Consider the following 24,336-nt stretch of genomic DNA (forward strand, 5'->3'; position numbering starts at 1 on the left):
GTGCCTGTATGAGATGACAGGAAGTGCCCTGACCAGTCGCGCCCCGCGCGTGAAATGTCTGGCCTAAATTCAATTTACAGGCACACATGGCAGTCGGCTCAGCGGGAAGGGATCCCATCCTTGTGCTCTGCCACAGCCGCATGAACTTTTCTTCGACCCTTATTTCCATCGCAGGGATGCAGAAGCCAGGACATCGCCGATGAGGACCGCCGACAGAAAGACCCGACTGTGGCTTGTCCAGTGCGCGAGGTGAGACCCGGGAATGGTGCGCATTAGCGCGACTTGACCGTCCAGGTTGCAAGCCTTTCAATTTCTCACAACTAAGATTAGATGGAAGAAAAGACTCGAAGACTACACACAGCTCGACGCCATGGAACGCCCTCGTCAGGTACCCGGACCTGCAACGCCCAATCTGTATTAGGTAAGCATCTGGGAGAATAGAGTCGGTCATCTCCGCACTGTGACGACTCGCCCATCTTCGGCGGGGTTCCTCGGCAGCGTGTCCGGCCCGGACAGTCGCGAGCCGGTCTTTCTCACACCGTACACGGTAGACAACCAGCTTTCTTTCCTTTTTCCGTAACTGCGTCAGGGGCCACAAGTCACCAAAACCCCAGGTGCTGATTAGACCACACCTACTTGTCTTCTTCGTCTTGCTGGGTGCTCACTAGGAACAGTCAACTGTGCGGCCGCCAGAGCACATCCACAAACTCCCGCCATCCCTGTTCATCCGCCGCCTCGCCCCTCGTCCCGTTGTACGCCATGGCCGACCTTGATTGGAAGACGCAGTTGTCGGCGTCTGACCGCTATGAGAACATTCAGAGGATGTGAGTTGCAGACGTGCTCATTGCATTTCGATCGTCCCCCAACTAAGATCTTATAATTCTTAGAAAGGCTGTTCTAGAAGCTGCAAGCTCAGAAGCCAAGGCCACCTCACAGTCCGATGCCTTTTCCATCGAGAACCAGGCATACAAGGATTCGACGTCCAGAGTGAGTGCCGCTTTCACCCGTCAACCGATTCCCTCCAATACCTCAAGACTTACATGAACTCTAGGAGCAATATGATGAAATCTGCCAGCTAGTTGGGTCTGCAAATCTATCATCTGCGGAACCGCCAGCCCTCGGTGAAGATGATTCCGGCGACGTTGGGGTTACTGTTGGCTCTTACAAGAACTGCCTACCGTTTGCAAGCGGTCTCACGTCCGAGGTCTACAGATGCAAAGACCGCGCCCTCAAAGTCATCGTGGAAACCCACAACATTGAACCTCACAACCCTCACCGCGAGGCCAAGATCCTGGCCACCTTGAAGCGCCCCTGCGTTCCTCTCTTAGAAACGTTCAGGGACCAGGAACAGAGATTCGTTCTGGTGTTCCCATACAAGCCACTGACCCTCGCCGATGTTATCGACAAGGGAGATCTCCCTCTCCCCCGAGTAGCGCGTATATTCAAAGACGTCTTCGCGGCTCTCAGGGATATTCACGGCGAAGGTATCATCCACAGAGACGTCAAACCAGAAGCCATCCTCCTCGACGGCCCAGACGGGCCAGCCTACCTGTCCGATTTCGGAACTGCCTGGCACCCGACCATGTCGATTGTCTCCGAGCCGGCCAACGGCAAGATTCTCGACATTGGAACCGGCCCCTATCGCGCCCCTGAGACCCTCTTCGGCGATAAAGCCTACGGTCCTTCCGTCGATATGTGGGCCGCCGGTACCATGCTGGCCGAGTGCTGCCGCAGCCCCCCGAAGTCGTTGTTCGAATCGCGACCAACGCATGAGGACGGCAATCAGCTGGGCCTCATCTTGAGCATCTTCAAGACTCTGGGCACGCCGACCCGGGAGACGTGGCCCGAAGCCGCGAGCTTCAAAACGCCACCCTTTGAAATGTACCGCATGTTCGACGGCCATCCCTGGGAAGAGATTCTACCAGAAGTCGATGCTGAAGTTCGAGATTTGATATCCAGCTTGGTGCGCTTCGACTCGAAGAGGGCGACTGCCGAACAGGTAACTTTGCAAACGACCAATGAATCGATGGTATAAGGCTGTTCTAACTTCGCAACAGGCCCTGCAGCACAGTTTCTTGCAGGAGAGTGACGTGGCACAATCCTAGCCCCCATCAAAGACAATGCGGCAAAGGGCAAACAACTCTGGAAGCGTTTTGCTTGGGACAGTCGAGGAACAACAACTACATTGTCATGCAAGTGGTCGTAGCACCACCGCCTCTTTGTAGCCCCCTTGGCCATCTTTGAATTGGAATCCCGAAACCGCCGAGGGCTCCGGCGCTGATGTACCGTGAAATGTGTCGATGTTCGACGACAAAGGCTCGAGACGCCCTCGCATGTGTTATTAATGGGTGGCGTGGACGCACTCTCCTCCATCGTGTCTAAACACTTTCGACATCATCAACTCGCACAGTCGCCTTCATACAATCTTGCACTCAATCCCCAACCCAACCTCCCCGATTCCAGCGCTGAACTCCTTTCGCGAAGCCTCGACAATATGGCCAAAGACAGAACCACTAAACGCACAGGTCCTCAAGTCGGGCGCCAGCCCAGTATCGACATCAATATCCTTGACGGCGAGTATTCGGCGGAGAAAGAACGGTCGACGGAGAACAGGCATGGCGTCCCGCGAGAGGTCCCAGGCAAAACGCCCGGCGGCGGTGACCGCCACCACTGCAAACGATTTGCACACAAGAGTGATCTGCAATGCCTCAAGAAGGGTTGCGTCGTTCTCTGCGCCGAATGCGGGCAGATGATATCGATGCTGAACGGGGGGAATTGTCGGACTTGCAAAAGTGCCGCCACCGAAGCGGAGAGGAAGAGAAAGGAGGCCAAAGCGCGAGAGGAAAAGGAGAGGAAGCAAATCGAAAAGTATGGCAAGGTGCGAAAGTCCAAGGGTGTGGCCAAGTTTCTCCTTGCGCCCCGTCCTTCCGGCATTCGCAAGCGGACCGGCCGCGTCGGCGCCCGCGCGCTTGGCCGCCCCTCCCGGCGATCACAGACACCCCGCCTCCGATCTTCGAGCCGGGAGCTCCGCGAAGAGGACTTTGTCAATTTCTATGGAATGGAAATGGACCTGGACGACGACATGGACGACATGGACGATGATGATGGCTGGAAGGACATCCGGGAGGAGGAGGAGGACGTCGATCGCCCAGACGATATCGCCACCGACGATGATGATCAGTATCAGCGGCGCGTGGAGCAAGACGCTGCGCTGCAACACAGGATTCGCGAGTCTCTCCACAAACTCCTGTCGTAGGGACCTCGTACGAACTTGTGTACACTTCCTTTTTGCGATGTTTCCAGAGTCTAATGCTTTCTTGGGTTGCGTCTCCTTGGTCATGTACCCGTACTGTCCGTCCCCTCACCATCGTTTCTCGTAGCATTTAGCCTGATTTGCATGAATATAATCCGCGTTCCACCTCGTTTCTCTTCCACCGTGTCCATGGTTTGTTCCGTCCTAGAGGGTTAAGAACTTGCTACACTCCTCGAGAGCCTCCCTGCGTTCTCCCGCAAGATGTATAAACCCATCAGGCACCCCTACGCCCCTTGGTGTCCGATCCCAAGTAGTCGATTGGGTTACGGCACAGCGGGCACGTGTTCTGATTGCTGCTCTGGAACCACTTGTACAGGCACGTGCGGTGGAAGAGGTTCTTGCACGTCTGGCACCGCTTGTCGGGCATCTTCTTGTCGGTCGAGATGATGGAATAGCAGATGGCGCACTCCGTCTGGCCCTTAAGGGCGCCTACGATGTTGCGCCGGAAGGCCGAGAGGCCATCGATGATGCTCCCATTCTGCACTCTGTGTTAGCATGTTTCCTCGCGCTTGATGAGGCTCGGACGGAGGGATAAAGTGACAATCTTACCGAGAAAGTGATGACGCCCTGCGTTGTGAGCAGCCAGCTCTGCCACTTGCGTTCGCTCACCGCGACACGGTTAATGCCGACGACGCTGACGCCCTCGATCGGGTAGCTCGCCGGGACCTTGACGGCGATTGAGGCCATACTCTCGTCCACCTCGTAGCCCGCTGTGATCTCCTTGCCCGACTTGCTGACCTTGACGACGAGCTCCTTCTCATCGTCGTCAGCGGGCGGCTCCTGGCTCGCGGCCCATGCCGAGACCTCGTCTAGGGCGTCTGAGACGATGATGGGCGAGAAATAACGCGTCATCCACCCCTCGACCGCGATACGCGTCTGCTTGGAGCGGCAGGCAAGGTACCACGTCTTGAAGAGACCAGGCGTGTACTTGAGCGTCAGGTAATATAGGTGCACGAGCAGCCAGTGCAGGTTGCGTTCGTCTGACTCGGCGTCGGCGAGGGAGACGTTGTACGAGGTGATATGCTGTGTCGTCAGGCCCTCGCGCTCGAGGTTGAGCGGGTGCGCAGCCGAGTGGCCCAGCACGTCAAAAGTGAAGTCAAGGAGCGGCGCGATGTAATTCTCCGTCTTGAGGTGCTCCGTATAGTCGTTGCGGACCTTAAGAGAGGCGGTGCTGAAGGCGTCGAAAACGAGGTGCCAGGAGAGGAGGTAAGAGCGGATGGCGAGGGGAAACTGGGCGAGGACCTCATCCGGGTAGCGCTCGAGCGTGGGCGCGTCGAGGAGGAGTGAGAGGAGCTCGTCGGGGAGGCGGGCGTCAGTCTTTTCCAGGAGGACATTGACAGAAAGCTCCTCTTGTTGCGCCGGCAGAGCGTAGTGGAGGAGGTTGAATGCGGCGGTCTGGATGGAGCGCGAGTCGGCGGCAATGAGACCATAGAGGTCCGACAAGTCGTTGACGTGCTTCAGGGGGATCTTATTGACCTGCCTGCAGATTATGGCGTCAACAATCTCCAATGGCTGGGTGCTCTTCGCGCGATCCAGCTTGAGGAGTTCGATGAGCGACAGGGACTTGGTCTCGGCGAACTCCTTGAGAGCGTCCGCCAGGTCGTCGTTTGGCTCTGACATGGTTTCCAAAACGGTCATGAGCCTCAGTGACGTGTGGATATAAGGAAGCGAGTCGTCGAGGCGGTCGTCCGACGCCTTGGCCCACAACGCAGTCGAGAACTCGATCGCCTTCTCCCAGTACGAGCCATAGACGTCTTTCATGCTGGGAAGCAGCCTCTGCAACGCCCTGCAGATCTCCGTCGACAGAGCAGGAGTGACGTTGAGTGTGTCGTCCATCCACGACGTGATCTGGCGTACGGCGAAGACAATGCGGTTGTTAGCCACAGGAACCTCGCCGACCTCGTAGACTTGCAGGCACGCGTTCAGAAGCACCAGAATCTGTAGCGTTTTTTCGGCCTTTTCGGGCTCTACAGACGCTCCTGCGATGTCACTAACAAGGCGGTTACACAGCATATTGACAGTCTTGGATGACTCCAAGCTCTCGCCAAAGCCCACGAGCACCGCGGTCGCTGCCAGGATCGTGGGCGGCGTGGCTTTGAGTGTGGCTAGTTGATTGATCTTCTCGTCGCCGGTAGCGGGGAAACCGTGCTTCTCGGTCAAGGTCTGAATGAGCTCACTCAACGCCCTGGCACTGTAGACCCCGAGCGACGTAAGCTCCTTCGTTTCTTGTGTCATGATAGCGATGAGGCTGTGGATCAGCTTTGTCGACCCGGCTTCTGAGCCGTCTCTCCATCCCTTGGCCTCCTCGGCAATGGTGTTAATCGTTACTCTGGTGGCGGACACGAACGACTCAGCCGATGCGAGGGCATCTCCCACTTCGAGGCTCAAGAATAGTTTGTTCTCGTCCATCAGTGTGATCTGGTCCGAAACCATCTGGATCGACACGCACAGAAGGTAGAGAAGCTCGACCTGGAAGCTCTCTGGCAGGTTCGAGACAGAGATGTCGGAAGACAGGAGCTTGGAGGTGTACGAGGCCATTCTCGCAGGGATGGAGTAACCGTCGCGATCTCTCCGTGCGCGAATGCGTTGTGTTTGCTCAGGGGCTTGGACCAAAAAGTGCGCACCTTTCAAGTCGCTGGTGATGGAGAGCGATGGGTTAAGCGAGCCATGGAAGAAGATTGACAGCTGCTGCATCCAGACGTTCGTGCTCGGGAAGAGATCTTCTGTGCTGATAGAGCCCGCCCTAGCAGCTTGCAGGGCTTGTTGCACCAAGGTTTCGATACTGGTAGACTTAGTAATGAAGACGTCAAAGATGATAATTTTCAGATTGAGTTGCTTACCCGAGTGACTGTTGGTCGGCTTCCTCCAGATTCCGCTGGATGATGGCAACAACGGGCGATGTGCCATCGGTGGGCTGTTCCAGTAGAGCTCTCAGCGAGGTGGCACGAGGCGAGATGGATCTGTCGTTGAGTTCGGCGAGTCCCAGCAACTCAGTGACGACTGCCATATGCGTCGACTCATCCTGCGACAAGAGCCCCGGCTTGTTGTTTGCCACAATTTCCAACGCCCGAAGAGCCTGAAGTGAGTTTTGCTTGTCTTGTGATAAGGCGGAGATGCTGTTGTCCACCAATTCTTTAGCCGTAGATTCGGTGACGGTGTCGTTACCAAAGACCGCCTCAAAGAGACTCCAAGAATCAGATTCTCCACGGGCTGCGCCAGAACACTTGGCCACGAGGAAACTTTGGAGCTTCTCGTGTGCTTTAGCAAGAGTTGACGCTTGCTGACTCGCAACCAGACGCTCTACACCTTTGGCTGCGAGCTTCTCGTCGGACAAGTCCAATAAAGCATCAACCCAGGTCTTCCAGATGGTAGCGTAAGCTGTCTCCTGCCCCTTGAGAGTTCCGAGGACGTTCACGCAGTTCAACAAGGCAGCAGCAGACCGCGAAGCCATCAGGACGTCCATGCGATCTCGGCCCTGTGCAACAAGGAATTGCTCCAGAGCATGGGCAGCTTCTGCATCTTCCCACAATTGCGGAGCATTTTTGCCAACGCTGTAGACTACCCCGGCGGCTCCGTAAGGCTTGAGGTTTCTGTTGGCGAGCAAATTCAAGCTGCTCGTAATGATAGCCTTGGAAGGCCTCACGAGGAGCTCTGCGGAAGACTGGCCGTTCTTCTGAACTTGACCAACCAAGGTGAACCAACGGTTCCCCTCGGAAGAAACAGCTTCTTGAGACCTTTCATAGTCCTTGGACACTTCAGGTAGTGAGTTAGATATCCTAGTGCAAAAGGCAGAGGATAGGTTCTCCAATTTCTCGGTCACCACCTGAATCAGGTCTGGAGACGACGAGTCGACGGCAACATCATAGACTTCGCCAAGCACGTCAAGACGCCCAGCGCCCCCAATCTCCCATGAAGAGTTTTCGGGTGTCGGGAAGAGAAAGTGCTCTAGCAGAGGGAAAATATAATCTTGAACCAATTTGGCACGTGAGCCGTCCGAAGGGAGCCCCTGCAAGAAGTGTTTGGTTGTGCGAACATAGCATGTCCAGGCAAGGGTGGCGTTCATTCTCGGCTCTTCTCGGCTCGTTATTCCAGTTTTCATTGACTTGAGAGCATCCGCCGAAGCTTCGATAGTATAATGTTCAGCCGGGATAGCCTTGATGAGTTCCTCGAGATGTTCCCAGTACTTGGCGGAGCTGTTGTGGGATCCCTTCTCTAGGAAACCATTGAGTCTGGTGATCGGGGTCTTTTTTTCGCTAGAGCTCGTCCAGATCTCGGGGAACTTGCTCGTCAACTTTGTGAGGACCCTGACATATTCGACGGCCGAGCCAGTTTGGTTGCTCTTTAGTCCCTCTGCGATGAAAGACTTTTTCAAACGAGGGAGCTGGGAAGAGACAGACTCGAGCCTCTTGTCAAGGCATGTCCACAGCAACTGGCAGGCCGAGCGTCTGACTGAGGGGTCGCCCATGACGACACTCTTCCAGACCTTCTCCTCTGTGAAGAAAGTGTCGTATGCCTCTTCCTCCCTTTGAATGTCGACTGGTTCAAGTTTTTGTAGGAGACCAAGGACAAGAGAAATGCTAGCTCCCACGACTCGGAGATATTTGGCTTCGGCATCATCAGCTGTCGTCGATCGCTCGTCGCTGAGTGTGTCCTTTGTCTCCTGGATAGCGTCCGTGGCATAAGCCATAATTTGCGACTGGCACTTCTTCCAGAACAGCGCGACCTTCTCCGGGCTGTTAAGGAAGGACGAGAGGCCGTCATTCGCAGCCCTCGACACGACTCTGTCCTTGTCGTAAAGGCCGGCGAGCCAGGCGCCCACAATTTTGGGGACATGCTTCTCCATGCGCTTCCGGGCCGACTTCATCAACTCGAGCTGTAGTGTGTGGGAGAGTTCGCGGACGCGGCGAGAATTGTCTATGGAAATACGAGGATATATTTGTACCTGTTACATACATTACCACATGATCATTCAATCGCATCTCCCAGGAACAACGCACCCATGCTTCCAAGACTGCCTCTTCTGCGCCTCCGTCCTTCTCGAATGGGTGAGCCTGTATGTAGGCCAGGAGGTCCTCCAACGCCTTTGCCTTTGTTGTGGCATCTTTCTTGAGCGTGTTCTTGAAGGAAACGACGGCGTTCGCATCCGAGATGGAGGACAGGTCGGGGGGCTCGGTAAGGTAGGAGAGGCCGCTGCCAGGTGTGGAGGAGAAGCCGCCGAAGGCACTGGCAGGGCTGCCGAAGCCTCTTGCGCCGGATGATCGGCCGCCTTTTCCAAAGGCCCGTGACATGATGTGCTAGTTGGTGCGGGCCGTGGGTGTCTTGTGCGAGATGCTCGATGTTCAGTTGCCAAGGTAGGTAGGTAATTAGATTGGTGGTGCAGGATCTAGCGTGTCGCAAGATAGCAAAAGTTCAAAATGACGTTGGCGGGGTACAGTGCACAAATGCGGTGGCGTCCTCTTTTTTTTTTCTTCTTGACCCAGGAGAAGCCTGAGGAAGAAGGACGATAGAATGTGCGGAAGAAAGAGGTTGTATGTATCCTTAGGCCCAGTGGTCCTCTTGACAAAGAGAAAAAGAAGAACAATGGGCGAGTCGTATCTATGAATAACAACCTAGGGCTCGGGTCGCATCGCAACCTTGACAAGTTCTTGTTGCGCTGCAAACAGTTCGCAGGTTGACTCAGGCCGATGTTTTTCGGCTGGGAAAGCCGTCGGCGAATGAAAGCGGCTAAGCTGCCCCCGCCGTCTTCCTTTTCCTCCCCTGCCAATGATGCTGTCATAGGCTAGCCCCTCGCACGTGACTCCTTCGCCATACAATGATCCGTGTGGCCAACTGTTCGTGCTTCCGGCCATGTCTTATCAATCGTTCTCCATTGGACCTCTTTTATCTCGTATCCACTGATATCCACTTCCCAGCCCCTGGGCAGACCCCCAGTTGAGCCGGCCGCACGTTGCAAGGACTCCCTGCGTCACCGTCACCATCCATCCATCCTGTCGCACCAACTCAGGGTTGTTCGGAGGTTTCAGGCACAAGTTCTTGGGCAGGTTGAGCCACAATCCACTGTCCGCAAAGGCTACCCCGCAAACTGTACCGCTGAAGGCTGACCCATGAGTGTCCACCCGGGTCTAGCAAGGAGCCAGTAAACATAGGCTCTCAGTGCGCCCTCAACCAATGGTGTCCACACTGCTCGGGTGCTCACTACGCGGGAACGGCGCTAGGGAGCGGCAACTGTGGGGCACTCCCCCCATTGCACCACCCACTGCACTCATTGCTAGGTAGGTAGGTACTTGGACCTACCCGGCCAGTCGCAGCTGATTGCCGCTTGCTGCTCCCTCTGGCCGGTCCATTCAATGTACGAACGCTCACTGCTCCCTCTCCCGTTAACTTTCCTCGCTTTCTCACTCTACATCGCCAAATTGGCGGCTTTGTTCGACTGCATCTCCAACTCGTCATTTGCATCAACTTATTCACTGAAGACGGCCTACATGCGGGCGGTACATCGCGTGGTTTCCCCCCTCACTTCCCTCTCATGTAAGTAAGTCATTCCGGGTTGTTCACGTGCGCTTGGGGGCAAATGCCGACTACCGCAATCAGTCGGTCACCTCTCGCCTTCGAGAAACTAGGCTGCCCGATGGCCTCTACTGGAACGTTTCAATCTTCATTTTGCTGACCTTGGGAAACACAGCCTCCAGGGCATGGTAAAGACGCAAGGCGTAGCCCCATCATCATTATGCTTTCGACCGTCTCTCGCGCCTCGCCTCGCGCGGGCGGCCTCTACGCCGGTAGGGCCTCTACAGCAAGGACTCTGGCTCCCTCGAACCCTGCGCCCATGAAAGCGAGCCACTACGGCCAGACTCGAAGTTTCCGCTTCGGCGCATGGTCGTCCTACTTGGACCCCGAGTTCCAGCGTCAGCTGCGACGTCGTCAGCGCACTATCAAATATAAGTACATGGAGTCGATCAATCGCAAGCTGTCCTGGGACCCAAACTCGCGTGCCGAAGATTCAAGAATCGTGATGAAGAGGATGATGGCACAGTGCTGGATCAGACACGGCCACACCGGCTCGGATGGAAGATACGTGAGAGAAGACGGCGACAAAAATAGTGGATTGAACGATACCCCAGGCACCCGCCCTGGCCAGAACATTGAGGATGTCGAGCGCAGCGCCATTAACTCCCTCTTTACCGGCAAGCGTGCCGGTTCCTACGAGTATGACTTGTGGCAGTCCCCTCTGCAAAACATCCGCAACTATATCGGCAACCAGACCAGAAGCAAATCGACGGCCTCCACAAGCCGTAACGTCCCTTCCGAAATTGATCCCATTACGAATCGAAGGATTCACTCATCACGTGCACCTCAGTCCGTTTTCGACAACTCGTCGGAAAAGGCTACTCAGGAGCCCTTTTTCCCAGACGGGGTCCCACCCCCCGACGAACTTAAAGAGTACGGCAATGTTACCATTGACAGCGCCCCATGGGCCGAGTCCGGGTCCAACGGTGGAGTTGTGGAGACCCCGCAATATGCGGATCTCGACAAGTACAAGCCAGTCATGGATGAGAAACTCGATGCTCAGCAGCTTTCCGAGGCCCCGAAATACGACGACCTGGGCAAGTACAAACCTGTGGGTCTCGACGACATTCTCGTAGAGTTGGGCTCCGTACCCAAATATGAGGATCTCGGCAAGTATGCCAACCCGCTGCTTAGCGGCCGCGCGCCCGAGGGGCTGGCTCATCCGGCGTACGAAGACCTAGACCAATACCGTCCCGTCATGCACAACGAAAATGCACAAGTCCCCGAGGCGCACGAGCAGTACTCGGACCTAGACAAATACGGCCCAATCATGCACAACGAGAAAGACGTCTTGGAAGAGACCCAGTCTTACGACGACCTGCACAAGTACGGGCCGAGTGGCTTTAACGAACCTGAGGGTCTGCGCCCCCGTACTGATGAGGAGAAGTCAAAAGACTACGACGACCTCCACAAATATGGCCCGCAGGCTTTCAACGAGCCTTCTGGACTGCGCCCGGTGCATCCTGAAGAAGCTTCCAAGGCCTACACAGACCTGGACAAATATGGCCCCGTGGCATGGAATGAGCCTCATGGCCAGGGCCCCATCCATCCGGAATTGGCATCCAAGGCATACACTGACCTTGATGCGTATAACCCCATTGGTTGGAACGAACCGCACGGGAAGCCGCCGATGCACCCAGAGGAGGCCTCGAAGCAGTACAAGGACTTGGGAGCATATTCCAAGGAGTTCAACCGAGGTAGTGCGCCGCCCCCAGAGGGCGTGGTTGCCGCAGTCAAGCCCGAAGATGCGGCCAAGCATCACCCTGTTCAATACGACGAGCCCGACAGTCAACGGCCCAAGCCGGATTGGGACCAAACAACTTTTGATGAGGCCAAAAAGTATCAGTCTTATCACTATAACGAGCCTGATGGTCAGCCCTCCGAGGCCATCGACCCCGTGTCGAAAGGTCTGAGCGACTTTGACGCGGAGATCGCCGCCAAGGCGAACAGACGCATCGCATACACTCGGCCGACAGAGCAAGAAAAGGCAGACGATTTAGACCTGCTTCGCGCTAGCGACGTTCGAGCAAAGATCCCGACGTCTTCCGGGCAATCCCGCAGAGAGTATAGCACCACGAACAGACAGGTGCTCGAGGCCGACCTTCCCCGGTATGAAGTGAATTGGGATATCTCGAGCAAAGCTGCTCGGGTTTCTGTACGAAAGTCCAGAAGCAAGGTCTGGGACCATATTCCAGCCAAGGAAGACAAGTCAGACCTCACTGGTAATTACGTCAGAGACTTTCCTGAAGACTTTGCGCGGTCTTGGAACACTATTGTGTCAGCTGCGGAGAGCCAGACGGAGAATACCATGAGCCAAAATGCCGACCAGGACGAGGTCGAAGTCGCCTCTTTCGATGAAAGTTTCCCTAGGTTGGAGCCAGCTCTGGACCGATCATCTGCTTTCAAATCTACCCGACTTCCGGGTAAGAAGGGACAAGTCGACCATTATTCGAAAGAGCCCCAGGGCCTTGAAGTGAGCTACTCTGAGGAGTGTGGCAGCAAGCAAACGTGGCCCGCCTACGTGCGATCATACGGCACAGTGACTGATGCCCTGGCAAACGCCGGATCCTCGGCACAAGAAGTCGTTTCGGCCGCCAGGACAGAGGGCGTGGTGTCTTCGGCCGCTGCCGAGGGTGTTCGCGAGCCCACCGTCTACAAGATTCTCGCGTATGACCCTACCATGCAAGCCATCAACACGGCCGAGACTACATCTGTTGTTCCCGACAGTGCCACGCCGCTGACACCTGCCGAGGTGCTTCTACGCTTGTCGAACCCGACCAAGTTTTTCCCCTACTTCAGCACCCTACAGAGAGAGGGGTATGAGATTGTATCAGGAAGTGGAGACGTCCTGGTTTTCCGCAAGGTTCGCGAGGCAGATACGGCATCCAAGGAGCAGACAGCTGCGCCCTTCGCCCCTGCGATCGAAAAGGCAACGACCTACCAGCCGCCAAAGGTGAACCCCATCGATATGATGGGGCGCGACCCCGTAGTACCAAGCGCTTACTCTTCCAGTCCCACAGGCTACCTCAACTATGATTACCCCGGAGCGGAGACAACAGAGAAGCCCCCGCCCCCGTTCAGCCCATTGAGAAGGCGGAACACGATCTCCTATGGCAACCAGGACTTGGAGTCTCCTCAGCGGCCGAAGCGCAGTAGGGCCAAGAAGATATTTCTTGGCGCTGCGTGGGTCGGTGGGATTTCTTATGCTATCGGTGTCGTTGGAGAGTATTTCAAGACGGGAGGTGTGGATGGCAAGGGTCCCAAAGGCTTGTAGGCGGATGCCAAGGTTGTTTTGGGACTTTTTCACGGGCTCACCAGGTCAAGATGGGTGACATGATTCTTTATTGGCTGTAGGATTGAGCAAAGGCACGAGCTAGACAGCCCTTTTTGTTTTAGTTGTGTCAATAGCACTCTCGACGATAGGTTGGGTCTCTGATCGGTGTCGCCGACCTGAGTAAATCTTTTGCCACGTTGAATGCAATGAACTTGGGGATGACTGAAAGTCCAAAGCGTATAATCAATGCAGCCAAAGCAGAGCAGTCATAGGTTTACGTATCATTACAATGCTAATTTTGAACGCCATGCCTTCAAACCACGACCTCTCCCATCCTCATGGTCGTCACTACCCAGTCCGTGTCAAACTTCCGTCGAACCTGGCCAATCCCTCGCCCCAAGTTTCAGTCTTTCTGCGAGATCCTCGTTCAAAGCAGTCCACGTCGACGTCGCGTAGAAGAAAAGAAACCCGGCGGACAAACAATAAATCAAACCGGATGTAACAACGGGCTACGTCGCCTCGAGCTCCAGACCCAACCAAAGCAAACAAAATGGCGGCGTGGCGGATCGAATTGGGTCGCCCGGGGGGGAGGAGGGAGCCTCAAGCGCGCTCGGTGAAGCCGGGCCCGGTCTTGACGTCGTCGATGTGGCTCATCTGCAGCTCGCGCTTCTGGTCCTCCTTGTTCCAGCTTTGGCGGCGCTCGAACGAGGGCTTCCAGCTGTTGGTGCGCTCGACGATCTGGGGCGGCACGGCGGTGGCATGCGGGCTCGTGGTGTAGTTTGAGGTTTCCGGGGAGGCGGCCTGCGCGGTACGGGGGGTTTGCTGTGCGGACGACATTTCTTTGGAGGGGGGTAGGTTCGTTTGCGTTGCTGATGATGGGGAAATGCGTCTGTGTTGGAGATGGCGATTATGGGATCGGATACGTATATCTACTTTTCTTGGTTTGATCGGTTGTTTGATTCCAGTCCGTTGAAGTGAGTTTGTTTGTGGGAGGATGTGTACCGGGAGGCAGGTGGGAGTGATCGGTGTGTTTATACCCAAAATGTTGGAATGTAGGTTTGATTACACCACGATGGATGGAGATGGGGCAGGTGATTCGGAGGAAAAACACCAGACGAAGGAGGGGGTTTCTTCCCACCTTTTAACCTAACTTCCCCAGGCGATCCGATGTTGAAGGTGCTTCAATTCTTGGTGTGTGTTTTCAGGGTTCGATGGCCCGACCCCCGCCCCCTTCGAGGTCGTCCACCACCTCGAGGCCAACTCGTTCACACCACCAGCACCTACCTACCTACCTACCAACCTATCCTCCGACTAGCCTGCTGCAACCGGGCTGAAAACCGCTGCTTCCTTCCCCGCGACGATCGCCCACCCCCCGGTCAATTTTCGTGCAGTGCGCACTGAGTAGATGTGACAGGACACATTGGAAGCAGCAACAGGCTAGCAACAGCCCTCGAATCAGCATCGTCCTCGTTCAACCTACCTACCCCTCCTACCCTTTCTGTAAGCGTCAGTCCGGTGCACGAAGCGCATCGGAAGACGATCGCCTCAGCGGCATAGCATCATAGGCCCCCTTCCCTTAGCGGCGGCGGCGGCGGCGGGTTTGTTCGCCACCTCCTTCGGCGAATCCAGTTCACCAGGGTCTGTCTCATAGCACCTCGCACCACCTCGCAGCACCGCCACCCTCATCATCGCCCATGGAACAGGCACATGGCTTTCTCAGTCGTGTTTTGAACGTGTGATTACCGTACCCTGCTGGTGAATCCGACAAAGTTACATCTGTACTGGTGGGAAGCTCCCGCGGGCTGCAAAACAACGACCACCGGCGTCATTGCGGGGTCGAAAGGTCGAGGCGCCGCCCGCCGCCCCCGTAATCAATGGGAAATTTAGCTTATCGGACGTTATCGGGTCACCATGTGGTTCGTGCTGGCACCGGCGTAGTGGGGTTCCTTATGGAGGCGCCCCACAGGAGCTCCGGAGGCGCGACGACGACGACCGTTGCTCGTGATTTGTGGCACTTGCCTTCGTCTCGTGCATGTTTCCAAGACGGCGGAATGGCATGACAGAACTGTCTATATCCAGAAGTCCAGAGAGGTCCAACATGTCGGAAGATTCCGAGTCGCAGGAGGAGGAGAACATTCGAAGCAAACACCGTGCTTGGGAGTCGATTGCTCGGGTCGGCACGAGCTGGACGCGCAGGGATGAGCGCGTGACAGCTGAATGACTGCTGCGCGAACTTTATCCCGAGGGGACAGCAACGTAGACTCGCAGGAGATCGGCAGTGGACACACGCAACTTCAATACGATGGGGCGCCGATATTAGTATCGGTCTAGCTCATATTGGATAAACATTCATTGTATTCGCCAGACCTCTGATGCAAGCGTAGCCGTTGACTTTTTTTTAATAAATAAAAAGAAAGTCTCGAGCCCTCCATCATCTCATCCGACCATCATCATTCCCGTTCCCGTTGACCGACCGATCGCTCCACCCCGGCCCGTCCCATTTCATGTTCCATCTTTCATTTTCCCTTCCAACGCGTCAAATCAAAAGCCCACCAAAATACGAACAGGACGAAGAAAACAAAAATCAAACACACTCCTCGCTCCAAATCGTTACCCCACTTGTTCGGGGTATGACGTGCGTCTCATCTAACGGTGGGGGTTGTAGGCGTGAGCGTGTTGTGGGAATCGTTGGATAAAACAAGAGGGCCCTCCGAAGGTATAAAACGGTATGAATCGTACAGCAGTGATAAGAGGGTGCTTTGAAAAGGGGGGGGAAATCAGAAGAAGGGTGAAAAAACGCCTTGCGCTATGCAACGGTAACACACGAAAGGTTTTTGCCCAATTATCGTTTTAGGGAGCCAAGGCATGGAGTAAGGGGTTGGGTTGTGAGGAAAGCTGAGAGGCCAAGCTCTACACATGTGTGCATGGCGTCAGCTCAACTCAGCTCGAGCAAGGCAAGGTCGTAGGAGCCAGGTGCATGGGATGAAAGCTAGATTAGGTGAGCGTGGTTCAGGGTGTGCGCGGGCGTTTCCAGTAATATTGCTAAGCAGCAAATGTTAGCTCCAACCTCCTCAAGCATGGAAATGACAAAGCCGCCGACACGGCATAGCTCACCTTATGCTGCTTTCGGCACGCTCTCAGACTGGGCTTGCGCAGCCCGTCCGTGACGGCGAGACGACGCTGGTCGTCATCGTCGGCCTCGGGCACGTAGTAGTACTCGCTCTCGAGGGGCTTGCCGGCGGCGTCCTTGCCCTGGCGACGAATGATGCCGATGCACGCCGTGGCCTCGATGAGGCTTCGAAGTTGATCCTTGGCTAAACCCCTCTTCTCCTCGGACGGCAGATTGTTCATGATGGTCGACAGCGGGTTGGACGATAAGCGAGAGAAGGCGAGCTGGTTGACTACGTGGTTGCGAACGGCGGGGTTTTCGTAAGGGGGCTCAGCCTCCTTTGGCTCATAATCTTCTTCTTCGTCCTCGGGCGACTTTGGCGGTGCGGAAATGGGGCTAGACGCATTCGAGGCATTGGCCTCGTCGTGGATTGTGGACAGGCCTGGCCGCTTGAAGGACGGGAGTTTTGGCGATGCAGTGGTGATGGAAGCCAGGCGATTAGAGATGTCTGCACCAAACGGCCCGAAAGAGTGAACCACTGGGTCGTTCTCCTCATCCGGGTCGTTCTCGTCCTCGGGCTCGCTGAGTTCGGACGAGAACGAGTTAGTGGCCTCAGTCGCGAAGCTCTGGCCGATGATGGTGCCCGAGTCGGCCAGCTTGGGCAGCTCGGGCTCGTCTGCAATCAAGTCCTCGTAGATGTGTACCTCGCCGTCGTCGGTGGGAAGAAGGGCCTGAAGTCTTTGCGAACTGGACAGATGCACTGGGGTGGGCGATTCCGGAGACTCAATGCGCGAGGCGTGGCGGAGGGGGCTGGACTGAAGGAGGTCGGCAGCAGCACGGGCGGCGGAGCGGGGCGGCGAGTCGCCCCAGGCCGACTCGTCGGGGCTTGCCAGACGGTCATGGCGGTCCCGCTTCGGCCATTGAATCATGACACGGGCATCCTGGACGTCGAGCATGATCTCGGAGCCTTCCGTCTCCGAGGTGAAGGAATCGCCCTTGAGGAGCTCCCATGTGCGACCCTGGCAGTGCAGCTTCAGGCCGTTCCAACCGTTGCAGATGATCTCAATCTTGTTCGGCTCTAACGCGGAAGCAGCGGGCACATAGCGTGCCTTGACATGGATGCGGGACACAAGACGGTTAGCTGATAGCTGGTAGTGGGACGAGTTGCTAGAGCGGCCCATCAGCAGAGTCTCGCCGCTGTCGTTCAGTTCGATGGAGGCGAGGGCGCCGAGGGGAGTGCGCTCCGAGGCGGAAGAGAGGGCTCGTGGTAGGCCACCGGGTCTTTGGTGGACGCGGGGTGGAGAAGACGAGAGGATGCCGGTGCTCGAGGTCGGGATGGGCGTGGGATACTTCAGGTACGCGTTTTTACCCCCCACGGAACCGGGTCGCGCTTGTCGTTTGGAGGGTCGAGGGAAGCCTGGCGAGGAAGAGAGAGGTTCAAATGGCGGTAGGAGACTTGGGGCAGAACGCTTGGTGCCGGCCAGAGGAAGCGTGGGCTCCAGAGACTTGGATTGGGGCGACGAGTCCATCATTGCAGCGACGGCGGCATGCCCAGAGACAGACAGCTCAAGGTATATAGAACAAGAAAAAGCCTCCAAAGGAAAGTCGGCCCTTGCGAAGAAGAATTGTTCCTCGTGATTGTTCCTAGTTTGACCTTTTTCTTTCTTTCCTTCTCTGTTGCTTCCTTCCTTTCTGCCGCGTTGGAAGCTGGGCGCGTTTTTCCTCGTCGCGGGTGTTGGTTTCAATATCGGACGTGGGACGTTGGCGTCGTGCAGGTAAGCGTGTAAGTGGCTCTGTTCTTCGGCAGGGGGGGCACAAGTGGTGGGCGGGTGATGGGATGGATGGATATACAGTAGATGGGAGGAGAGAGGATATAAAAAGGAGAGAGGCTTCAACAAAGAAACAATTTTGTTGAAGAAGGGTCGGCAATATCTCCAAGCATACCAAAGGGGACAAGAGAGGTAGAGAGGAAGAGGGAGAAGGTGGTTGCAGGGCTGGTGGAAGTAGGCCCGTTGGTGCGGCCCTGGACCTTTTTGAGGGGCCCTGCCAGAAAAAAAAGCGAAGCGTGTCTCTCGCGCGTACACGTCTCTCTCCGCGTGAGTTGGCGCGCCCAGTTGGTGATTTGTGCCGGGGAATTGTGCAGTGCAGTGCTGTGCTGTGCACCGACCCGGCTGGCAACTGGCAATTGGCCTGCGGCAGTGGGGGCGCGTGCTTGCTCAGTCTGGCTGGTGCCTTACAGTGGACTGGGGCCTACCAGGACAGCGGGTAGCCGCGCTAAAGTCGACCGTGTTTCCAGGCCTTGGCCGCTGGACGCGGGCCATTGTCTGGGTTCCAGCGTGTTTCAACCGCTAATTTTCATGTTTAATTGACCATCACTCAGAGAAGAGTATTTCTCCTTTTTCCCCCTTCCTCTACTCTTTTTCCTATGGCGACTCTGTCCTTCCTCCCCTTCTCTTTCAGTGATGAAGTATCGCCTTCAGTTCGTTCTCTGTAGACCGCCATTTACTCTCCAGCCATCTCTAGCAAACTATGCAGTCCTCTGGCCAGGCAGTGCTCAACATGCCCCTCCCAGGCGTTATGTCTCCGTGATCCAACCTCCCCGAAATCACGTCTCAGTCTCCACCAACCGCGGACACACAAGCGAAAAGAGCGAAACAGAGAGGAAAGAAATGTCCTCAAGACTCTCGAGTCCCACTTCCGGCGCGCGTCTCTTGCAGTAACATTCACACACGCACACGCACACGCTCATTGCCCGATGAGCCGATGGTCATTGGATGGTCAGCATTCCCCATTCCCTCATGGCCCATCGGCCATCATCCTTCCTTATTTCTACGGGTACATACAGGGGGGCCGCCCGTCTGTCCAACGGCGAAGAGTGCTGAAGATGCGCAAGAGAGCCCACCCGCCCAACCGTCGACCCATCCAAACCCCGGCAAGCCAAAGCCTGGCCGGAAGGTCAAGATTCAAGAAATCTACAGCGTAGTTGCTGCCAAAGAGTGTCGGCTGCCGTTCAGAGAAGGAGAAAAGCCACTGGCAATTTGCATCATATAGGTAGGTGCCATCAGTCTAGCACGTCGCATCTGTCCTCTCCGGGTTCTTCCCTTCACGTTATTTCACTCGGGAACCACCCCTGTAGCTCACACCACACTGGCACACCCCCCCAATCGCGATATTGGCCTGGTGGCTCGTCTAGCTCGTCCCCGAATTCATTGGACCCGAGCGCGGCCGTCTCCTTCCTCTGGCATATCTGCCTTCCCTTTCCTGCCACGAGCATGTCCAATTCCACCTATTCCACCCATCTTGTAAGACTTGGCCTGCGCCCCCCTTGGTTACTGGGATGCAAAAAGGCCAAGCTCAAGTTGAACAATTATTAAACACGCGAGCCACCCCTCGTTCCAGGCTGACATGTAATGCGGACCGAAGGGGTTGAAACGAGCCATCTCGAACCGTGTTTGCTCACGTAAAGTGCTGCCACCTGGGAACCCTTGACCGATGATATGACTACCTGCATACTGTACAGCAGCGAGCAGCGAGCGCCCTGCTCTGTCTCCTCAAGTCTTGGTCACAGTGGTCATCATCCTTCCCCATTCCCTGACCAGCGCAGGCCATTGCCTCATTGTGCAATCATGCCCCAACGCGTCCGTCCTGTGTGAAGCTGACTAGCCATGGGGGAAATGAGTCGTCCAGACGTACGCCGAACCGTCCGCCATCGCGTCCACCCCGCATCGCTAACGCAAGTCGCGCTTGCTATCCCTCGCACACGCTGCACGCACACGTGCCCCGCTGAGGCTTTTGACAGACAATGATCCCGGCGTTTCCAACTGGACTGGATTGGAAATTTCGTTAGCATGTGCATAGGCCCAGAGGCAGGCAGTCCGGTCCACAACCCACGTTGCCCACGCTCTCGGAGCCTCGCAGACGTGCTGAGGCCCCGTTTTCAGACTGAGACAAGACATTGCCGCTACACACTACTACCCGTGTGTCAAGACCAATGAATTCGTCACCCAGCTGTGACCAGTTCTAGGTGATATGCAAAGGCTTTTCCAGACGAATGTCATTCCGCATTAGGAAGGGCAGGAAAGTTGCCGTCTGAAAGCGCTTCTCATTGTTGGGGAGTTGGCATTGTACTGGTGTTGCGCTTCGAGACGCGGTATCAAACTACTAAACGCGTCAAGGCTGCTAACTGTCGCGCGTGCAATTGGATGGCCACATTGCATCGGCTGATTTCCCAAGGCTCTTTGAAACTCTCTTGCCTGGAATTTGTCTCCTGCCGTACCAGTAGGCAGTCGTGACGGTTTTCTGAAATCTGGGTGACTTCCACCGGCGCGATGGCTGCGGTTGAAGACCGGCCTTCACCGAAGCCTACACCTCGGTCAGCGGATATGCACGGACCCATCGGCACCGGCGCTCTGGATCCGCCGACATGATCCCTGCACCAAAAAAATTCTGGACGACAGTCTAAAGATTCTGGTCCGCCCCCCACCATATCTCTTGTACCGGCAGAGATTGTGTATACCGAAATTTCCCAGCCAGAACAAACAAGACGAGCCTCCCATCCGTCAATTGTAATCATGGCTCCCTCAAAGACCGTCGCCGTTGCGTCGAAAGATGTCACTCCCTCGATTGATCCCGAGCAGGTACATATCTTCCAACCTATCCCGTTCTCCGTTGTCGTTTGCCGCTTTGCGCAAACCATCCAAGACCGTCGCCGCTAACATGCGAAAACCGCAGACCCTGAAGGCCTCCAAGGCTCTCCTGGCGCACATCAAGAAGGCCGCCAAGGAAAAGTCCCAAGAATCCGGCAAGAAGAACCTGCTCGCCGACCTCGACGATGAAGAGGCCAACATCGCCCAGCAGCCCATCTGGCTGACCCTCACGACGAAGCGCCACATTGCCGACACGACCCGTCTGAAGCCCGGCAAGATCGCCCTGCCTCACCCGCTCAACTCTGACGAGGAGTCGACGATATGCCTCATCACCGCCGACCCCCAGCGCGCCTACAAGAACATTGTCGCCTCGGACGAGTTCCCCGCCGCCTTGCGCAAGCGCATTACCCGCGTCGTCGACCTCGGCAAGCTCAAGTCCAAGTTCAAGCAGTACGAGGCCCAGCGCAAGCTCTTCTCCGAGCATGACATCTTCCTCGCCGACGACCGCATCGTCAGCCGCCTGCCCAAGGCCCTCGGCAAGACCTTTTACAAGACCACCGCCAAGAGGCCTATCCCCGTCGTCATCTCGGCCAAGGCACCGCGCGGCGACGACGGCAAGCGTGCTAAGCCCCAGCCCAAGACCCCCGGCACCGTCAACGCCGGCACGCCGCAGGAGATTGCCAACGAAATCGAGAAGGCCATCGGCGCCGCCCTCGTCAGCCTGAGCCCGTCGACCAACACCGCCATCCGGATAGGCTACGCCGGCTTCTCCGCCGACCAAATCGCCGACAACGTCAACGCCGTCGTCAAGGCGCTCGTCGAGAAGTGGGTGCCGCAGAAGTGGCAGAACGTCAAGAGCATCTACATCAAGGGCCAGGAGACGGCAGCCCTGCCCGTCTGGCTGACGGACGAGCTCTGGCTGGAGCAGAAGGACATCGTCGCCGATGATAGCGAGCAGGCCAAGGCCATCAAGGAGAAGGCCAACGTTGGCAAGAAGCGCAAGTCGATTGGCACCGCCGCCGAGGAGGACGATGACGCCGGCGAGATCAGCAAGCCCTCAGCGAAGAAGGCCAAGAAGGCCGCCGCCAAGGAGGCGCAGAAGGCGTTGCCCGAGAGCAACGACGACGTTCTCAACAAGCAGATTGCCGAGCGCAAGGAGAAGCTGAAGAAGCAGAAGGCTAAGGCTAAGGCCGCCCTGGACAACTAGACTTGTTCCCCCCCCACCCATACTGATGACAGTGTCGCTACATTAAGAGGGAGAAAGAGGAGGTTTTACGTGCGGGATTATACCATGCATGGTTTGCGGCGTACGGCGTTGGTTCCAACAAAAAAGTCAACCATGAGAAGTCAAATGGCTAGGGTTTTATCAATAGAAACTAGTAGTGTACAACTTTGTCCCCCCATTTTAACTCCGCGTTCGTCCTGTCCCGGTTTCGTTACTCGGTACACCCCCTTCGTCATCCCGCCTGTGTGATCGATCTTACAATTCCTCGCTGGCGAACTTTAGTTTCGCCTCAGCCTCGAAGCGCTTCTTGTAGGGGCCGAAGAATTCCTGAATGGTCTTGTTGAGGTTCTTCTGGGTCAGCTCCATGTGGTCGCCGGGGATCTGGCGGAAGCGGAGGCCGCCCTTGCGGTCCAGCTCCCTCAGGCCAATCCAGTCCTCCTGGTAGATGGGCCTCGCGCGCAGCGGCAGGCTCTCAGTGCCGTTGACCTCCTCGAACCAGGCCGTCTCCTTGGGGATGACGGTGGTGTCATCCTCGAACATGACCATGACAAAGTTGGCGAGGCTCGCGATGTTCTTCTTGTACCGGACGTTCTTGAGCTCGCGCTCGTTGTTGATGTCGGCGAGGAAGTTAGACGACTCGAGGTACTTCTCGTACTGGTCCGGCTTGGGGTCGCGGTAGTACTGGGCGGGCACGAGGCGGTTCTGGACAAAGGTAGACCAGGTGTTGAAGCGCAGCAGGGCCATGGCGCCCTTGCAGAGCAGGTCGGCGTCGCCGCAAGCCTTGAACTCGACAATGCCGTTGTGCTGGCTGCCGTAGGTTACTAGGGAGCGGACAGGCGGGTTGTTGCAGCGTTCGACGTAGCCACGGAGGAACTGGCCGCCCTGGGAGAAGCCGATGGCGTCGACGGCGGGCGCGGTCGAGAGGATCGGGTGGGCGGCGATTTCCTCACACACCTGCTCGAGCTGCGTCGTCATATTGCCGAAGAAGGTGGCGGACCGATCGCTGTTGGGGTCTGCGCCGACCTTGACGGTGTAGACGAAGGTGCCCGGGTTGATCTCTTCGGCCAGCTCGCCGATCTGCTTGATGCCGTCGCCGTCGTACGAGTCGCCGAGGCCGTGCCAGATAATGAGGGGGAGGGCGTGGTCGTTCAAATCATCGTCGGAGAGAGGTCTTTGAGGAGGGGTCGCGGCCGAGTACGCGACGGCGGCTAGGGAGCCGACTGTGAGGAGCGTAGGGATGGAGAGGGACTTCATTTTGGTATATTCGATGCTTTCTTTTTGTTTCTGTTTTTCTCTCTCTTTCTTTGGACTTTTCCTAGACTACCGATGCTGCTGGGACTAAAGGGAAGAGATGGAGAAGCGAACCTATGGTCCGGGAGCCTCTTGGGTCTTGGTGTCAAAGGGTAGCGCTTGTGGCGAGGGAAGCTGACGACACCAGACACTTGCTGCAGCTCCTTGGCTCTCTATCCTCTGTCACCGAAGCTTCCTATTGGTCACGGACAATGGTATGGAGGCTGGGGGATGCTCAGAGGGAGGCCGGCATGCTTCTGCTCTTCTTCAGCAGGAACAGCCATGATGGTCCGTGCCCAGTGGCAGCCACAAGCTTATGTGGCTTGAAAGCGTTGGCGTCATATTTGAGCTCCTAACCTCGAAGCTTCGACCCCTTTGTGACTCTCTTCTTGTTTCTCCCTCTATGGTCGAACTTCTTGGCCTTCTTGTCAACGTCCGTCAAAGTCTTGGTGGTCTGACCACTTCTCTCAGTCCGGCAGCAATAGCGGTGGCGATGCCCGCTGGGTCTTCAAGTGTCGGCCAACCTGTGCAGAGCTAGTCGGCTCTCAGATGGTCAGGTAGACAGACCACTGTAACGTTGTCGATGACTCGAGTGTGTCCCACGTCACCCAGAGCCCGTCCCGGCCACACACGCATGCTGGTGTATGGTGGCGGGTAGTTCCCAGGTCGGCGGGATTCTCTGGCTTCTGAAACACGCACCTCGGAGGACCAAGATGCAACCAAGATGGTCCCCTGTTTCAAGCAACCCTCCCAAGCCTTGCCTCCCCAAGATCTCTCAGGCATTACCTCGTATTGGGCGGCTGACGACGCTGGAGACCGAAGGGTGCATGAATAGCCTCGTGGCTGGACGACGTTGATCGGCCAATCTTTCGGGGGAGCTGAGGCTCGGACTTCGTGTTCGGTTGACTGTTG

General features: G+C 56.4%; 8 protein-coding genes across 8 annotated transcripts; 4 read left to right on the forward strand and 4 right to left on the reverse strand.

Annotated features, from left to right (window-relative positions):
- Window positions 1–759: 759 nt before the first annotated feature.
- On the forward strand, window positions 760–2,035 carry CH63R_13693 (Cell division protein kinase; the record flags this gene model as incomplete). The annotated part of the gene is made up of 3 exons (XM_018308667.1): window positions 760–824; window positions 888–987; window positions 1,052–2,035. 3 exons carry the CDS (start codon window positions 760–762, stop codon window positions 2,033–2,035), a joined length of 1,149 nt encoding a protein of 382 aa, XP_018150985.1.
- Window positions 2,036–2,494: 459 nt separating this feature from the next.
- CH63R_13694 (uncharacterized protein) lies at window positions 2,495–3,256 on the forward strand (the record flags this gene model as incomplete). Its single annotated transcript, XM_018308668.1, has 1 exon — window positions 2,495–3,256. One exon carries the CDS (start codon window positions 2,495–2,497, stop codon window positions 3,254–3,256), a length of 762 nt encoding a protein of 253 aa, XP_018150986.1.
- Window positions 3,257–3,527: 271 nt separating this feature from the next.
- On the reverse strand, window positions 3,528–8,601 carry CH63R_13695 (Ring zinc finger protein; the record flags this gene model as incomplete). Its single annotated transcript, XM_018308669.1, has 4 exons — window positions 3,528–3,791; window positions 3,863–6,095; window positions 6,154–8,255; window positions 8,311–8,601. The coding sequence occupies 4 exons, from the start codon at window positions 8,599–8,601 to the stop codon at window positions 3,528–3,530; spliced, it is 4,890 nt and encodes a 1,629-aa protein (XP_018150987.1).
- Window positions 8,602–9,660: 1,059 nt separating this feature from the next.
- Window positions 9,661–13,154, forward strand: CH63R_13696 (serine-threonine rich protein; the record flags this gene model as incomplete). The annotated part of the gene is made up of 2 exons (XM_018308670.1): window positions 9,661–9,845; window positions 10,028–13,154. 2 exons carry the CDS (start codon window positions 9,661–9,663, stop codon window positions 13,152–13,154), a joined length of 3,312 nt encoding a protein of 1,103 aa, XP_018150988.1.
- A 600-nt stretch (window positions 13,155–13,754) lies between these two features.
- Window positions 13,755–13,991, reverse strand: CH63R_13697 (uncharacterized protein; the record flags this gene model as incomplete). The annotated part of the gene is made up of 1 exon (XM_018308671.1): window positions 13,755–13,991. One exon carries the CDS (start codon window positions 13,989–13,991, stop codon window positions 13,755–13,757), a length of 237 nt encoding a protein of 78 aa, XP_018150989.1.
- A 2,098-nt stretch (window positions 13,992–16,089) lies between these two features.
- Window positions 16,090–17,795, reverse strand: CH63R_13698 (Transcription factor Tos4; the record flags this gene model as incomplete). Its single annotated transcript, XM_018308672.1, has 2 exons — window positions 16,090–16,143; window positions 16,269–17,795. The coding sequence occupies 2 exons, from the start codon at window positions 17,793–17,795 to the stop codon at window positions 16,090–16,092; spliced, it is 1,581 nt and encodes a 526-aa protein (XP_018150990.1).
- Window positions 17,796–20,834: 3,039 nt separating this feature from the next.
- CH63R_13699 (Electron transfer flavoprotein alpha-subunit) lies at window positions 20,835–22,116 on the forward strand (the record flags this gene model as incomplete). The annotated part of the gene is made up of 2 exons (XM_018308673.1): window positions 20,835–20,900; window positions 20,995–22,116. The coding sequence occupies 2 exons, from the start codon at window positions 20,835–20,837 to the stop codon at window positions 22,114–22,116; spliced, it is 1,188 nt and encodes a 395-aa protein (XP_018150991.1).
- A 273-nt stretch (window positions 22,117–22,389) lies between these two features.
- CH63R_13700 (Palmitoyl protein thioesterase) lies at window positions 22,390–23,388 on the reverse strand (the record flags this gene model as incomplete). The annotated part of the gene is made up of 1 exon (XM_018308674.1): window positions 22,390–23,388. One exon carries the CDS (start codon window positions 23,386–23,388, stop codon window positions 22,390–22,392), a length of 999 nt encoding a protein of 332 aa, XP_018150992.1.
- Window positions 23,389–24,336: the final 948 nt, after the last annotated feature.

The sequence above is a fragment of the Colletotrichum higginsianum genome, chromosome 10 (assembly GCF_001672515.1).
Source record: "Colletotrichum higginsianum IMI 349063 chromosome 10, whole genome shotgun sequence".
Taxonomy (NCBI): domain Eukaryota; kingdom Fungi; phylum Ascomycota; class Sordariomycetes; order Glomerellales; family Glomerellaceae; genus Colletotrichum; species Colletotrichum higginsianum.